Source organism: Achroia grisella, unplaced genomic scaffold (assembly GCF_030625045.1).
Source record: "Achroia grisella isolate CSIRO2021 unplaced genomic scaffold, CSIRO_AGI_Agris_v1 utg676, whole genome shotgun sequence".
Lineage (NCBI taxonomy): Eukaryota > Metazoa > Arthropoda > Insecta > Lepidoptera > Pyralidae > Achroia > Achroia grisella.
In genome coordinates, this window is record NW_026712992.1 from 950827 (window position 1) to 969523 (window position 18697).

The 18697-nt window shown below is 34.8% G+C and overlaps 1 protein-coding gene across 1 annotated transcript in view; it reads left to right on the top strand.

The window, feature by feature from the left end:
• The window catches only part of LOC131850019 (phospholipid-transporting ATPase ID), a 32584-nt gene extending 13887 nt beyond the window's left edge, over positions 1-18697 (top strand). Inside the window, exons 6-23 of the mRNA XM_059200166.1 lie at positions 163-362; positions 1102-1320; positions 2065-2173; positions 2683-2822; positions 6870-7049; positions 7389-7499; positions 7589-7762; positions 8948-9119; positions 9585-9689; positions 10401-10553; positions 11034-11178; positions 14732-14863; positions 16167-16318; positions 16534-16757; positions 17000-17225; positions 17373-17476; positions 17794-17967; positions 18356-18697. Coding sequence (XP_059056149.1) covers positions 163-362; positions 1102-1320; positions 2065-2173; positions 2683-2822; positions 6870-7049; positions 7389-7499; positions 7589-7762; positions 8948-9119; positions 9585-9689; positions 10401-10553; positions 11034-11178; positions 14732-14863; positions 16167-16318; positions 16534-16757; positions 17000-17225; positions 17373-17476; positions 17794-17967; positions 18356-18697 — 3062 coding nt within the window. The remainder of the gene's footprint in view (positions 1-162; positions 363-1101; positions 1321-2064; positions 2174-2682; positions 2823-6869; positions 7050-7388; positions 7500-7588; positions 7763-8947; positions 9120-9584; positions 9690-10400; positions 10554-11033; positions 11179-14731; positions 14864-16166; positions 16319-16533; positions 16758-16999; positions 17226-17372; positions 17477-17793; positions 17968-18355) is intronic.

The window sequence follows — 18697 nt, forward strand, 5'->3', positions numbered from 1 at the left end:
TGAGTGGTATGAGTGATGTCCGTACTGCTGCTGTTCATGTATATAGACGTCGGTTGCCGCTAACAGTGAAATCGGTATAGTATGGACCGTAAACCTATTTGCCATTACAGAGAAATAGTATCTTTATATTATATACATATAGTTTTTATTATTGTGTGGCAGGTACACTGAGTTGGCGCGACAAACATCATTCGTTGGACAACGATAAGATTCTGTTGCGCGGCTGCGTGCTGCGCAACACCACCTGGTGCTATGGCGTCGTCGTGTTCGCCGGTAAAGACACCAAGCTTATGCAGAACTCCGGCAAGACCAAGTTTAAGCGCACCAGTATAGATAGGCTACTTAATTTTCTTATTATAGGGGTAAGTACTCAAATGTTGAGAGTCTGCCTGTTGTTTGAACATTTTTTTATGGTAAACAAGCATACGGCCTGTCTGATGGTAAACAGTTACTGTAACCTATAAACGCACGTGACACCCATGATGTCTCCGTGCGTAGCTGACCCTTAAGAAACCTTAATAGGTCCTTCTTGTAGCTGTCCTTCTAGTTTTAATATAGAATGTATGTTCTATCTTATGTCAATAAAAATGTACTATATTATTTACTATTATTACTATATTATAACGAAAAAGGAAAATAAGTATACATAATCAATTTGTTTGCAAGTTAAAACAAATGCTGATAAATAAAACATTACAGGGATGATGAATAATAACGTTCGTCGTCTCTCTTCCTCGTTGCTATACCTAAAAAGGTACATGTACCTTGTGCGTGAATGAGTCACTATATCAGAATTGTACATAAATGAACAGTAAATTGATTTAGCGGTTTTAATTTCAAAGCTATTAGTTAATTTATGAATGTATTGATGTATTTTTAGAATACATAGTTATATAGTAAGGGAAAGTTAAACTCTACATAAAATAATAGACCGATACACACAATCATACTCATGAATACAAATGTTTGTACCATGCGAGGAATCGACTCCGCGACCATCGGAAGTAAAGCGGTGTGCTAAACCGCTAGGGCACCGAGGCCATATCTGTAGCTATACCTTCCACCGTCCTAACGTGTAGTTTGTTCGTCCGCTGGTTGCAGATAGTATTCTTTCTGCTGTCGATGTGCGTGTTCTGCACGGTGGCGTGCGGCGTGTGGGAGTGGCTGGTGGGGCGGTACTTCCAGGCGTACCTGCCGTGGGACACGCTGGTGCCGGCCGAGCCCGCCTCGGGCGCCGTCGTCATCGCCTTCCTCGTGCTATTCTCGTACGCGATCGTCATGAACACTGTCGTGCCTATATCACTCTACGTGTCCGTTGAGGTGAGACGCTCTATTTTAGTATTGTAATGTTATTTACAGCTTACCCTGACGAAAAAGGGCGTGAGTGCAGAGGTCACTCCTAACCGTAGGAAGGACTTATGGAGCGGCTGACTTGCCTAATGGATGCAACTTCAGCCTGAAGGGTATCGATAGGAATCCGAACCTCTACATAAACCGGGTTTCTATTTATAAAAAAAACTATTGTATGAAGAAAATATGTTGGTTTGGGACAGAATATGTTGAAGTTGAATGTAAACACTCTAATACGGTTAAACGTAACTGATATCTACAGTTTTACTCAACGAATTAGGGGGTGAGTGCAGAGGATGTGCTCATACCCGCGGAAGAACTTATATAGGGGCTGAAGATCAACTCCTGTCTAATGGATAAGAGTTCTGAGGGCACCACTAGTAATTGAAACCACGACACAGCCCCTAATTTCTACACTTATTTTAAAAAAATCTTATTTTATTCTATTCGCTCTCTTACGTACAAGGAAAATATAGTGTCGTTGTATGTAAATGCACGCAAATAAATCTATAATATAATTAACAATGACATAAAGCTATGTATAAATAAGAAAAAATATATATAATAGTAATAAGTATAATAAATGTGTCATGCAATATGCCATAATTAATTATAGAACATTTTATTAGGTATGCTATTATATGTTTGTTTGAAACTTATGGATACATTAGTAATATTCAAGTTGCTCTAACGATTTATATTTTCTTTTTCTAGGTAATAAGATTTGCACAGAGTTTCCTAATAAATTGGGATGAGAAGATGTATTATGAAAAGACAGGCACGGCGGCCAAGGCGCGAACGACGACGCTGAATGAGGAACTTGGTTTGTACAATCTGTATAGAGAAATTATTGTTATTATCTCTTTGACAAGGAATAATATAATTAACAAAAAAAGAAAGATTAAAGAAAAATTCAAATATAATAGAAAAATCTTTATTCAAATGAACTTAATTTAATGAGTTTTGAATAGTTTTTACTAATCTACCGCTCATTCAGTAAACTGTCTCATCACAAGAAGAACGAGCAAGAAACATGCATGTTGCTATTTTGAGTAATTGTTCTAAATTTATATTTTTAAATCGAAATGTATGAATACAAACTTAATGTTTTGACTCTAATAAATTAGTGGTAGACTAATTTATTAGACTAAATTATTTCAGGTCTGCACTAGTTTGGGGACTACTGATATGAAATTTTATTGTAGTAAATAAATGTAAACATAAATCTAAATATAAAATTAAACCAGTGAGCTTAATTATATGAAAATATTAATTAGTTAATTTACTTTTAGGATTGAATATCACGTAACTAATATACGTTTCTTATTGCAGGTCAAATTCAGTACATATTCTCAGATAAAACTGGCACTCTGACACAGAACATTATGACCTTCAATAAATGTTCTATAGCGGGCGTATGCTACGGTGATGTTATCGACGAAACAACTGGAGAGACCATAGAGCTCAACGAGGTAAAGTATCATATCATATACCTTATATATATCTGAAGATATACAAATATATAATGTAACGTTTGTTTTTTATATTTAATTTAGCAGAGCACAATGCAATAGTGAATTTTAGATCACCTCAGTGCATGTAGGATGCGATTTTATTTTTAATACCACAGAACACCATAATAAGATTACGGAAATTCGCACGTTCCGGCAGCCACAGATTATATTGCATGAAATTTGAATTCAACGTCTAGCTGAAAATATTTTTGATTCAATTAGAAATGGATAACGAATAGTTTTATCACATAGTTGTAACATTCCCCGCTTCGGGGTCGTGTTGTGATATGTTTGAAGTGTGTTTTGTGTTCCGTCTGTTCATGTTTACTTGTTTGTGCACGGTTTACCCCTTAAAATATATAATATATTATACCTACACGACAAAAATTACATATTTAAACATGGCATAAATGATATAACATTGGAATATTTCACCATATTGGTCTATTCATATAGTATTCGCATGTATACATATTTTTGTATCTTATGATAGTTGACCGTAAAGATTTTATTTTTCAAACAAATATAGAACAGCTTAGTGCAAGAATTTTAATATTATATACACTAGAACACAACAGAACCTTTACTTTGTAATTGTATAGGATTTTCGTAAAAATATTAGGTTTATGACTCACTTATTATCTTGAATAAATTATAAAGATATACTTTATATAATCAATGATTTTGTTAACTATTTTTTCTTAGTATTTGCAGCTATATTTAACTATGTCTAATATAATATATGTTATTTAATTTTTGATTCAATCATAAGTCTAATCTACGTGGTATTTTCTCATACTAGTTTAGTGAATATTAAAATAAATTTTTGAGGTTTGCTTTGACTTGTATGTAGAAATCAAACACGTATTCGCTCTGTTTAATTTTATCTTGGCCATCATTCACCTAAAAAACATGGACTTCCTTTATGTTATGACAAGGAATCTCCTGCATGTTCACCCTACGTTAATTAATAACATAGCAACGACAACATCGTCTAACTGTAATTTTTGTGACTATTTATTTTTGTCTATGGCTAAGATAATAGTTTATGACTGCGAGTGCCTATGTCGTATAAGCTCTGTAGATATTATACTTCTCTTATGTCTGAGAAGGGAATATCTACTTACATTTTTTTGTGTCAACGATGGCCATGTCATCATTGCTGCCTTTACTCGATACATTCTTTCACGATTTAACACGGGAAAGCCAGCGCGTACTATCGATTCCATTTTACTATTTTTTGTGTTCACTCTTTCGCACGTGATAATGTGTACGTTTCAAGTAATTTAATTTTCTTTGTTTTTTTTATTCTACAGTTTTTAATTTTCAAAAACAAGTTTATGATTTATGAATTATCAGTAACTGTATAATTATATCTTTGGTCTATAGTCTAATAAAAATATAAATCTAAAGCCTCCATTTTGCAGTATTCATTAATTAATATGTATAGGTTAGATTAGAGCAGTCACGATTGAAGGTTGCGGGAATGTTCGAGCTGGCGGCGCGCACTGTCTTTCTCGTTCTCGTTGTCTACATTTACATGAATAAAACGGATTCCTGCGTAAAATAACGTGTAAAGGTAGCTGGTTTAGTAAGAAGAGTGCGATATAATCGGAGCGTAGTTTGTGTCACGGAGCGTGGTGGACACGAAGGGCGGGTGAGCGCGTGCGTGACGTGTGTGTGGTGCAGGGCGGGGCCGGGGCCGGGGGCGTGTCGGTGGGCGGGGCCGGGGGCGGGGCCGCCGCGCACGGAGCAGCGCGCGCGCGGCTCCTGGAGGCCGAGCACGAGCAGGGCCGCAGCACGCCCGGCGCGCGACGCCCCACGCAACTACATGTACGCTCGCAAACCACTCTCGCGCTCCTACTACTACTACTACTACTACTATGTACTATCGCTCGAAGACGCTGCAAGCAATATGTTCTCTCCGATGTAGTTTTTATTTTAGTTCAACCGCAGTAAGTCAGTGAAATTTTTTTATTTGATTCGATTTTTCGAACAACAGTCAACTTGAATGTGAAATATATTTTATAATAATATATATTGTATAATACATTTGTCGTAATTAACGTAATAACCTTTTCTAAATTATAAAGAATCTCTAATCTAATAGATCTGAGAAACATAAAATTTTATACTGATGTTTAATTTTGAAATGTTAGTCTCAGACTTGAACAAGATAAGTTGTAATTTACAACTTATCTTGTTCAATCTGACTTGGTAAACGTTTCTTATTTTTCTATCATAAGAAATAACTTTAAAGACCATTAATTTCTAAGCAATTTACCTCAAGTTTTGCAGTAAAAACATCAAAGTGAAAATCGATACGATGAGAACTGTGGAGATTTCGTTTTCATCACGACTTATGTCTCGGACTCGGAGAGAACGTTTTGCGACAATACTTAATAAATACACTTTCATACGTTTATTATTATATTACTACTATTGCCGAAACTATATAATATTATTTATTATTGCAATAAAAATGTTGTATTAATTCCTAATTAAATTCACTTCAACAGATATTTACCAATAAATATGAAGGTGTGTTTCATTAAAACGATATTTATGATCGCATTTATTTACCTTTAAATAACGGCAAAGATTATATTTTAGATCTGGACTATGATATATAATATTTAATTAAATATTGTATTTTTTTAATATTGTATAAAACTACTTTTTAAAAAATAATGTTATGGTTTTCAAAGACTTTGTTGTCTTATAATAAATACGATCATTTTTATATATGTAAATTGGCTCGAGAAACGTATGTTCAAAGTATGATCTAATTTAAACGTCCTAGTAAACAATTGGGATTATTAATTTAATACTTATAATTTCATACTTAGAACAGATAGATGTTTAACTATAATAATAAAAATTATATTAACCAATATTGTTGTAACTGTATCCTCTGTAATCTTCAAATGTATGTACTCGTATTGTAATACTTATATATACTTTATAAATATACATATTTAATAATGGAATGGTTCTAAGCTAACAAGAGTAATGGCTACAATATTATTGTTATCCACACATCGTTTATAATAATAGGTGAAAGCTATAATATGACTAATGTCAATACACACACGATATAAAATTGATTATCATATTTACAACTTATATGGATGTAAATATGATATCTTTATATATAATTTCAAAGTATTATATATTAAACTTTCCCCACTTTTTATTTCGCTAGAAATGTAGACTTTATATAACTATTTAAATATTATATAATTATTATATATAACAATAGTGCATCCGGAAATTATAGTATGTCTAATAGATATAAACATAATGTTATAAGAAATTAATTTTATTTCACACTGCACACACTATAATTTTTGTACAAAATATTTCCTAGGTATGTGTATTAGTGTATTGTGTATGAGAATATGTTAATTACTTGTATGTGTATGTGCATTAACTGTGTGTTGTAACTGTTTTAGTCACGCATGTGTTGCTTTGCATCCTAGTTTATGTATTTGTTTTATTTGTATGCTTTTAACACATCTGTTAATACAACTAAAATTTCGATATAAAAATTAAATTGTGTTATTTTTTAATTGCAACGAATGTTTGGTTGATAAATAGTTCGTGTAAGTGAGACCCCTACTAAGGTAGGACCAGTAAGTAGTATTCTATGAATTTCATTACAATTTAGACTCTATATTATTTTGACCACAATATTATTTTAACGTGTTGACCAAATAGTAAACTTCCATTACCTCTCGGTCTCTCGTTTACGCGATGAAATTTATGAATGTAGAATGATTAAATATAATAATAAGGAGGCAATATCATATCAGACCTCTGCAAATGCAACGCTTTAGTGATATCACGGTTGTCTAATGATAACGTGATGCCCCTAATGCTGTTTATGTGTATAGGCGACGGATATCACTTACCTTCAGGTGGGCCGTCAGCTATTTTGCTATTCCATTTACACAATATATATGTACATATATATGTTAATGTATATATAATTGCGCGCTACAGAATTCGGAACCGTTGGACTTCTCGTTCAACCCAGAGTACGAGCCGGAATTCAAGTTCTTCGACTCGACGTTACTCGAAGCGGTGAAACGCGGGGACCAGGATGTGCACGAGTTTTTTAGACTGCTCGCTCTCTGTCACACTGTTATGCCTGAGCAGAAGAACGGGCGGCTAGAGTACCAGGTGAGGACGATTATCGAAATATTATACATCATAACATATATATATATTATGATTATAAGTGTGTTATGATGGTTATAACACACGAGGTGGAATTTCAGCCCGACCCGATAGATATCGATTGTATATATCACTAACATATAAATTTCCCATGTCACGGCTCCTTCCGAAACAGATTTACCGATTTTTATGAAATTTTGTGTCCATATCGGGTAGGTCTGAAAATCGTCCAACATCTATTTTTCGTACCCCATGATGATAAGGGTTACTTACCCACCCCTATGTATTTTTATTGTTCATATGTGCACATGTAAAGATACGTTTTTTTTTTTGTATTTCTAGGCGCAATCGCCCGATGAGGCGGCACTGGTATCGGCAGCCAGGAATTTTGGTTTTGTGTTCAGAGAACGCTCGCCTAATAGTATTACAATAGAAGTAATGGGTAATACAGAGGTAAGAATTACCCCTGCCTTATTTATAATGAAAATATACATGTATATATATAGTGCATAAAATTAATTAAATTATATTTTCTGTTACAGGAGTATGATTTGTTATGTATATTAGATTTTAATAATGTTAGGAAAAGAATGTCCGTGATATTAAGGAAGGATGGAGAAATTAGGTTATATACAAAAGGTGCTGATAATGTAATATATGACAGATTAAAAGCAAATCAAGGAGATGTGAAGTCAAAAACGCAGGAGCATTTAAATGTAAGTTGTTTTAATAATTATTATTTTATATTTATTAGCCAGTGCACAAATAATTGTATGTGATTATGGTAAATCTTGGGCAACATGTTATGGCAGGCATTAACTTTCTTAGGACTTTTCTTTCATTTCTTTAAAAATGTTAGGACACCAGAAAAGGATGAATGAAAGTTATTATTGAGGGAAGGATAGAAGGAAAGAGGGGGAGAGGAAGACTAAGGCACATCAAGCATATTAAAAACAGAAGTCGTGACGTAACAACGTTTAAAGAGAATGATGGAAGGTCGTGGAAAGTGGCTAGAGTTCCACTGAAAAGAGCGTCGCTCTTATATTATGAATGAATGAGCTTCTGTAAAACGGTTCGATATCTCTAACAATTTAATATTACTTTTATAACATTTTCCTTAATTTCCTAGAAAATCAATCAATGTTATTAGAAATTCAATACTTTCATAATTGTTTCCTAATAGCACTGTATGAGTCAAGTGAGGGTTGGCCGTCCAGTTAGTTTCTTATGAAACAAACTTCGGTTAAGTAAAATTATAGGGAAGACCCATTTATTAAACTTTGACCTTTATGTTTCTTATAAACGTTCTTTATAATTGGTTATTAGTTACGACATAATTAGTAGATACCCGTGTATAAAGTGATTTAAACTTTTATTTAATAGAACTATTGAAGTTGTTGAAAATTTTAAATTTATTTTCCAAGAATAGTAGTAAATTATTTAATAACTAGGCGAAAGTTATAATGCTTAAAAAGGTTCAAATAAAGGTTACTTTACTTTAAATTATTCATAATTTATTGAATTTGAATTATCATGAATTAAGTTATTTCCGATAATAAGGAGTTTCATTTTTTGTTGTGTGGAAAATCTAAAGTTAATCCACTCACGAGAGGGGTAATGGAAAGGTGTGTGGGATTCTTAACGACTATTTTTTGTTTGTTTGGGTGTTTCTCTATATAATAGCATTGTCATAAAATGTATGTCTATTAGTTGTTTAGAACTTATAGTAAAACCTCGATACCTTACACAAATGTATTTTAGGGTAGTTCTCTTCGTCTACATTTTCATACATTTTTTATTGCATGAAAGAGCGTACGTGTAAAGGCAGCTACCATGTTAGGGTACAAGATTCCATTATGGTGCTTTGTATAACGGTTGGTGTGTGTGTGTGTGTGGTGTAGAAGTTCGCCGGCGAGGGCCTGCGCACGCTGGCGCTGGCGTGGCGTCCGCTGGAGGAGCGCGGGTTCGCGGAGTGGAAGCGCCGCCACCAGGCCGCCGCCCTCGCCCTCCACGACCGCGACGAGCAGCTCGACGCCATCTACGAGGAGATCGAGACGGACCTCCTCCTCATGGGTGAGAATCTATTCTTCCGCCCGTCTTTTTGTTACCTTCATTCCCAAAGTGGCCCACGTAGATCACGAGGGTCCACGGGAGACTTGGACGTTTTCGTTGGCGTGAGCTCAGTCCCCAAAGTCGCCCATGTGGACCCCAAGGGTCCACGGGAGAATCGGGTATGGTAGAAATTAAGCTCCTAGGGGTCCACCGAATAGCAAAATTTTGAAAGTGATATATGAGAATTGAAGTCTGGGAACCTCTGGTTTAATATAGCGTTATATAAATACATAAATTTTAGCATTTTTTATTATTACAAAGTTAAAAGTTTATCCACTAGCTTAAGGTAAATCGTTTAAAATGAGCTCGTTTTTATACAGAATCAATTTTTTTTCTACATTGCGTATTCAACTTACTATGTACATAAATATAAATGTAACAATACAATATTTTTTTATTATTAAAAGTCATTTAATTTTTTAACAGGTGTAACCGCAATAGAAGATAAATTACAAGATGGAGTACCAGAAACGATAGCGAATCTCAGTATGGCGGGCATTAAAATATGGGTTTTAACTGGTGATAAACAAGGTTGGTAATACGTTAAATCTATCATTCTCTTGCACTACCTAGCATTGGCAGTTGCACACGCGATAAACAAAAGAGTGTATGTGTATTTTTTTTTTAATTTATTTAATGTATTTTATGGATAATTAAAAAAAAACATAGTATTCTGCACTCCTCTATATAAACTATAAGTACGCCCAATTTCATACTCCTACGTCCGCACAATTTTCGTAATAAGGGGTATAAAATTTTTACTTCACGTATTACTATATGTACATAATGCTATAAATACACGACCGTTGATGTTAACGTATAAAAAATTCAGTCCGCGTTAATGTAATGTATTAAAGTGTTGACGCTCATCCATAATTTCATATTTCGATATTATATTGAATTTTTTGGATATAGGGCTTTGTCCAAAGATTTCAACGTTTGATACTATCAGAATAACTTTTTTTTTTATTATAAAATATATTTATATATCGTTAAAATTTAAATTCAAAAATTTATTCATGCTGTTATCATTATATAAAAAAATTGACGTCAAATTTTTTATATTATAATTTCTTTACCGTCCAGTTCAATATACAGATTCAATTGAGAAGAACTGGCAAGAAATTCAATTGAATTTCTTATTCCTTTTTTTTAAGCGACTTTATTTGTAAAGTTTACTTATATACGTAGGTGTTTATGTCTCCCATTATATATAGTGTAACGTATAATAACAAATTTCAGAGACTGCTATAAATATCGGGTATTCGTGTCAACTGCTGACCGACGACATGGCGGAGGTGTTCGTAATCGACGGCGTCTCCCACGACGACGTCGAGCGGCAACTCGGCAAATGTCTCGAATCTATACGAGTCGTTAACACATTCCTCCCTCATGGTACGTGTGTCCTGTTTGTATCATATAACTCTAGCGATAGATATAGCCTCATTTTGTCTGTATTACTAAATTACTGTACAACAATAATTCAATAGTTTAAAAAGATCATTCACTCTGGCGATAGATATAGCTTCATTTGAATTTTACGTGCATTATATGACTACTTTAGATATTGAAATCTTTAATTGGGTAAAATAATGGAAAGGTACACCCGAGTTCGCTAACGTTACACGTCGACGGTGCACCAGTGAATGATGATAATATTAGCTTATGAGAGGTTAGGTTAGTTCGCTCATTGTGAATAAATTGCCAGCAATTAACCACTCACTTACTTTCCTGCGTGAAAACCGATTCGAACTCGAAGGCCTTTCTCGTCGTATTGGTGTACATTAACATCACTTGGAGCGTGACGCGTGAAAGGGCGTGGGTGTCGGTAACCGTTGCGGCGTGTGGTAATGGTTGTGTGGTCATGTGGTGCAGCGGGCCCGTCGGGCGTGAAGGGCGCGGGCGAGGCCGCCAACGGAGCCCGGCCCTCCCCGGGCCGCGCCGCCAACGTCAAGCTCAACGCACCCGCCGTCTCCGTCGTCACATTTAGGTGGGAACATAACACAATACCACACCACAGGTAGAGAGACAAAGAGCTACACTTGTATACATCACCGCTGTCTCCTTCGTGCGCTGTCGCCCTGTCGCCGCAGGGGACTACATATATACGCAGATAAAGCCTAGGGCTAGCTCAATCTGGAACGTTATATTTGCTAAAATGAAACGTGCAGTACGTAAAACTATAACTAGTAGTCGGGCGACTACTAGTTATGTCAATAACTATGTAATGTAATGTAATTAGTGGTCCAAATTCGACCATAAATAATTTAACGTTTAGTAAGATTATAGACAAATATGTAGGATAACAAAATTAATTTAGGCACAGACAGTGTGTGAAATACATGCTAATGTTTAAAGTTTTTGTGATTGAATTAATAAATTTATTATCCATAAATGAAGAAATATTAGCATTCTACACAAATTTCAATTTAGTTTAATTTACGAATTTCAAACTCCTGCGTTCGCGCAATTTTCTTAAAAAGGAATGGTAACAACCTTACTTATGAATACAAATGTTTGTACCGCGCGAGAAATATTATAGAAACCACACCCATCGAAAGTAAAGCGTGCTAGACCACCGAGGCTGTCAAAATATGAACATTTGCGTACTGTACGTTACTATGTATACGTATTGTAATTCAGTAGACTTCAATTGTAATTTCTGTAGTTTTATTAATTGTTGCATATCTATGAAATGTTTATAACATTCCAGAATTAATACTGGCCGAAAAGCTTATATAACTGTTTATATGTACTCCTTTGGGCTACTACTTGTTTATTGTCCGCGTTGATACGAATCGCAATATATATCGTACTACACTCAGCCTTTCTGTCTCGAAATGAACCTTTTTAATAAAATATATAATGTAACAATAAAATATGTTTAATAAATATATTTTCACCAAGGTAAAAAAGTTGGTACCTCAGTTTCACCTATTTCACGCCAAGCAACTTAATGCGTTTCGGTAAAATGACACAAGGCAGGAAATTACTGGAAAAAGGCATGACATCTAATTCCTCTATATTGGCAATGCATGAGAGATATCACGTGCTTCATATGATAACGTGATGAAAGTGCCAATAACCAATGTTATACTTTACCATCAAGTCTATCGGCTTGATTGCCAGTCTAATTATATAAAAAAATTAACAGTATTGTGTAAAAACTACTGTGTTTAGCAATTAATTCATTTACTGTGCGCGGTATCTTGCGATTCGTATCAAACCATGTTTTATTTGTGATTGTACCTACCGTTTATCTAGTTTTTATGTAGTTTAACTTCAGTTGTCAGCATTGCTTGTTTGTAGGAATGGAGAAGTTTTAAACAATATTTATATTGTCTTAAGGTTAATAATATATTTATAGGATGATATATACAATTTATTGTAATAATCATTTAAATACCAAGTGAATTTTAATGAAATATAAACAGATATGTATGACACACATTGACTGATTGGGTTACAAACTAAAAAGCTAGGATGGAACACTTCACTCACATTCTTATATTTTACATACTGATCTACCTTTTGTGGGTGTCTTATATAAAGGGTATATTTGTAGGTTTAAATATATATAAATACAAATAATTTAAATATTCTTTTTTATACTACATAGCAATGGAATGTACAATGTCTCCACACTCCGCCCACCCTGTCACTCAAAGGAAATCTGAAAAAAATCACAGTTGATATTACAAGAAAACTAGAAAAATGTTTAAACAACTCAGTTTTTTGAAAAATCATTTAATATCGAGTACATAAAAGATTAATAGTCCCATTCTATATCTATTAATATTTCTATATAAATTAGTTTACACTATGTAAATCGTAATAAAGAAAATAAAGACTAGTTTATATAAACTAGTCAACCGAACTAACTATTAGTTTTGAACCACCGAAGTGTGAGTTCAATAGATTTTTTATATATTTTATCTTATATAGTATCCGATTAATATAGCAATTACACTGACTGTTTATCAACAAACATGAAGTAATCTGCTTGCCGGCTGCAATAGGTATAAGTTACCCACGCAGACGTCTTTGTAAAGTCTATCTTAGTAAATTTAATTTAATAAGCTAGACTTTGTAAAAAATCATCTGTAATAGGTATTAAACATATTTAAATTTAGATTGCGCATTTCATCGTTGCGTGATGATAATTTGCTAAGTTATATTGCGAGCTTGTGTGAGAAACTTGTGATATTATGTACTCATTATATGTGGCTTTTTTAAATGTAAGTGGATTGGGGCTTACATAGGTTAATATAGTAATGTAATAAAATATTACAGTACTCCTATATCAAGGTACTCTTATAACGCATTTTTATATTACGCGGATTTCAATCCCCCGTATAACATGGGGATTTCACACGTTATATTTCTTTACTGTGAAATTAATAATGACTTGTGCTCATGTTGATAATGTTGATTTGTTTTTTTACAGATCATAATTTTATTTAGTTACATTTTTATTTAGAATGTTCATAGTTTTGTTTTGGTTTTAATAAAACGTACATATTTCGTTCTAAATATTCAAATTGAACGGCCATTAGCCAGAAAAAATAAACGCCAATAATTTATACGTAACACGTTATGCGGGGTCGTAAAAACGCGTTATATGTGAATACTCCTGCAACGCGTTTTCCTATAACGCGGAACTAATCTACCGTATTATAGGGATGATTACTGTATTTAGATAATCGACCTACTGAAATATATTTAAAAAGTCTGTATTACTATAAAATGCTGTACAACAATAATTCTGTTACCTATATTATCCACCTCTATTAATACTAACTCCACCGTAGTGTTTCAACTTTTCCGACTGCCCTGTACACCAAGCCAGTGTGCTCTTTCTCTCTCTAATCTGTGTTAATTTTTCTCTCTAACCCGACACCACTAGACATACCTCCCGGATGCACTCACATAACGTGCTAATAATAGTTATAAATGCCTGCTATGCATCACCCCAAATACATTAGTCCGGTGTGATGTCCATTATAGTTTTAAAATATTGTCTTTAGATATGTTTTGTCAAGTAGACATTTAGTCATTGTTAACAGGTTCGATTCCTGTATTTGAACATGATATCTTTTACTTGTTATTACAATACATTACTACTGTGAAGTTTTGTATTAATTTGAAATGTAATGTTTTTTTGTCCTATAATTTTATAATATAAAGTAATATAAAAATCCGAAATGATTTAGCTCGTCTGTTACGACATACTTGTATTTTATGTATTCAATTCAGCCTGCTAATGACCCATATTATAAATACCTTATAGACTAACATATATGACAACATATGAAATAATAATAAACAAAAGTGTTAGGTTTTGGAAATCTTGAATAGAACTTATATTTCCTTTTCTTGCAATAATATTTCTTCTGAGATATAAAAAACGTTACTTCACAGATACTATGAAAATTTGATGACTTTGGCAATAAAAGACTTGTATCCAGAGACGTAAAACATATTAATAAAAAATACTAGTATTGCTTTTTAACTAATAAGCAGTTAACAATATGTATAACAATGGTGAGTGTTGTGGCACGTGGTCGTTACAGCAACGAGTACATGTCGGGCGGGCCGCAGTCGGCCGACTCACACGAGCCGACCAACGACGACTCCAATGGGTTCGCGATCGTCGTCAACGGTCACTCGCTTGTACACTGCCTGCATCCCAAGCTAGAGGATAGGTGAATACATTATTTATACATTTATAGTTACCGTACTTTTTTTTCATAACAATAATAATGCCGATAATACTCTCATCCAAAGGTATCATACTTAATAACCTTCATCATAATCTGAAACAATTATATTTACAAAAACACTACATCGCCCTTCAAAAGGGTGGCATTTTGAATAGATGTAGAACTATCCGAAAATTCTTGGAAATAGATGAAAATGGCATAAAACCAGTCACATAAATGAAAAGGCTCACGTTAAGTACATACACACTCACGCACGCATAACGTACACACGCACACATATGTACATACACTGCACTTACTTGGTTTCGGCCCATACATGTGATAAAAAACGAGTAAAAGCTGAGACAATGCGACAATAGAAAGAAAATAATAATAATTTCAGGACAATTCACACAGCGCCATCTAGACCCAAGTTAAGTTACCTAAAGCTTATGTTATAAAAATAGATATAATCTTTATTTAAACACACTGTTATGGGTACTACCAAATATATATCTGACATATATAACTGATACAAATACATAGTTTTTTTTTTTAAATACATATATATATTATACATAGAAAACACTCAGACCGATACAAACAATCATACTCATGAATATAAATGTTTGTGACGTGTGAAGAATCGGACCCACGACTATCAGAAGTAAGGCGGTCTGCTAAACCTCTAGTGGTTTAGCAGACCGCCGAGGCCGTCGAATAATACGTTAATAACCTTAATCACGTTGGGATAATGGGATTCTTTTTTTTATTTAAAGCAATATCTGTTACTTTTTTGTGGTGACATTCATTTTGCCTGTGTTATTATTATTTATATATTATTATTATCCTGTATGTGTATTCCTAAGTTTATTTTTGAAAGGAGTTTGCTTGTAATGTAGACTAATAACAATATTCATAACATAAGTGTAATTAGTAAATCACGGGATCTTACCACGTTTCACTTTTATTGAGTTTCCGATATTTCGGCAGTGTTTCAACCGCCATGATCATATAGATGATAAAATAAAACATTGTAAGATCCCGTGATTTACTAATTATACTTATAAATAATGACCGCGTCAAACTTAAAACAATAACATTCATACTAAATATAAAGACACACTTGCTGTTCTAAAGTCTGTTTATGGGAATGGGTATAAATTTTAGAATAAGATATCAAAGGGTATACTGGAATTAAATAAATTTCAGACATCTGTTAAAGCATATTTATTAAACAAAGCTAACTAAACTATTTTACATTTTGAAATGTGTAATAGATGTTACAAATTTATTTTTGTTTTAGGTTTCTAGACGTGGTGTTACAGTGTCGTTCAGTAATATGCTGTCGAGTGACACCGTTGCAGAAAGCAATGGTAGTAGAACTCATCAAAAAGAGTAGGAAAGCTGTCACATTAGCAATCGGAGATGGCGCCAATGATGTTTCTATGATTAAAGGTAAAATTATATTATATATTTAGTATTGCTATGTCTTTTTTTTTTATTTCTCTAATCCATTCTTGCGCCATCTACCACTTTCTGCCTTCGTTCCTTTATCCAAAGGTTGTCTGGAAGGGATTATGCGATAAAACCGCTTTTTATACCTTTTCACTTCTATTTATATTCTTTATAATATATTTCTGGTGCAATAATTAGTTTTTATTTACTTTCAGCGGCGCACATAGGAGTCGGTATATCTGGCCAGGAGGGCATGCAGGCGGTCCTCGCCTCAGATTACTCAATAGCGCAGTTCAGGTTCCTACAGCGGCTATTATTGGTCCACGGCCGCTGGTCCTACTACAGAATGTGCAAGTTCCTTAGATACTTCTTCTATAAGAACTTCGCATTCACCGTGTGCCACTTTTGGTTCGCCTTCTTCTGTGGATTTAGTGCACAGGTCAGTCGGAGCTTGTAGTCAGGTACAAGCTCAATTGAAAAGAATAAAAGCTCAGTTTCTTGTTAGATCTTCTTACATCGAAAGCACTATCATGAATAGTTTTTTAATTAATTAAGTCATAATTGTAAAAATACTTAACAAAAGTCATAATTGGCCAATTGCTTAACTTTAATTAAATTTCTATTATTAAAACTAATTGTAGCCTTTCTTGGATTAATAAATTGAATCTGAATGTTTGTCAGACGGTGTTCGACGAGATGTTCATCTCGGTGTACAACCTGTTCTACACGTCGCTACCGGTACTGGCGCTGGGCGTGTTCGAGCAGGACGTGTCCGACGCCACCTCGCTGCAGTTCCCCAAGTTGTACGCGCCCGGACACACCAGCCAGCTGTTCAACAAAACGGAGTTCATCAAGTCCACGTTGCACGGCTGCTTTACCTCGCTCGTACTCTTCCTCATACCCTACGGTCAGTACTATACACGCGAAGATTAGTAGGTAGAGCCCAAAAAGGATGCATTTTTTAAACTTATCCACATAGTATCCAGTAGGGACGAGATGTAAATACTAACCGTTAGTAATATTGTATATAATTAATTAATATTTGTATTTCCAGGTACTTATAAGGATGGATTAGCACCTGACGGAAAGATATTATCGGATCATATGTTATTAGGAAGTGTAGTTGCAACAATATTAATTATAGACAATACTACTCAAGTAAGTAATATTTATAAATAATGCATTATTATAGCAATAGTAAATTATAATGTTTATATTTATATATGTACATGGTATATAATTATTTATATTTGGTATTGTTATGCTTTTTTTGTTTCTCTTCTCCATTCTTGCGCCATCTACCACTTTCTATCTTCTCTCGTCTACCCAAAGCTTGTCTGGAAAAGATTGCTAATGCGATAATACCGCCTTTTGTTTGTATCTTATTACTTCTATTTATATTTTTTTATAATTTACTGTTTTCTTTCTGGTGCTATAAAGAGTAAATGAATATAAATAAATTTTTTCTTTGGCAGATCGCATTAGATACAACATATTGGACAGTGTTTAATCACATCACAATATGGGGTTCGTTGGTGTCTTATTTCGTGTTGGATTACTTCTACAACTACGCGATTGGTGGCCCCTACGTCGGCTCACTCACGGTCGCACTCACACAACCCACCTTCTGGTTCACTGCCGTACTTACTGTGAGTAATATTGTATTCACATAACGTCAACCGTTGTGAAAATATATTTTGAAGTAAATTTTATTAAATCTGTAAAATTGGTTAATATTTTATTAAAAATTTTATTTATATGTATAAACAGATATTGTAAACATACATCAATTTATGTGCATCTATAAAATAGTATTTTCTTTGTACAGTGCTGTTTGTAATCAGACAAAGTTTGAAGTCGGCAAAAAGGACTTACTTTTATTCATTTTTATTGTATCACATAAGACGTCATTAATTAGACGTCACACAGTGAGGTGATTAATAGAGAGAGGGTCAACAAATGGCACAGAAAGTACACGTTAAAGCAAAGCTACTCGTATCACGATCGGCACTGGGAACGTACGTCGGGTGTGTGCAGATGATAATCCTGATGGTGCCGGTGGTGTCGTGGCGGCTGGCGTGGTCGTGGGCGCGGCCGACGCTGGCGGAGCGGCTGCGCGCGCGGCAGCGGTGGCGCGCCCCCGCCGCCGCGCCCCGCACCCCCTCCGCGCGCCGCGCGCGGCGCTCCGTGCGCTCCGGGTACGCCTTCGCGCACCAGGAGGGCTTCGGCCGCCTCATCACCTCCGGCAAGATCATGCGCCGCCTGCCGCACGCCGCGCTCGCCTCGCTGCCCGGCAAGTTCCACGCGCGCCCGCCCACGCCGCCGCCGCCGCACGAGCCGCGCGCGCCCACGCAGAACCTCGACACGGTCGACTTATGA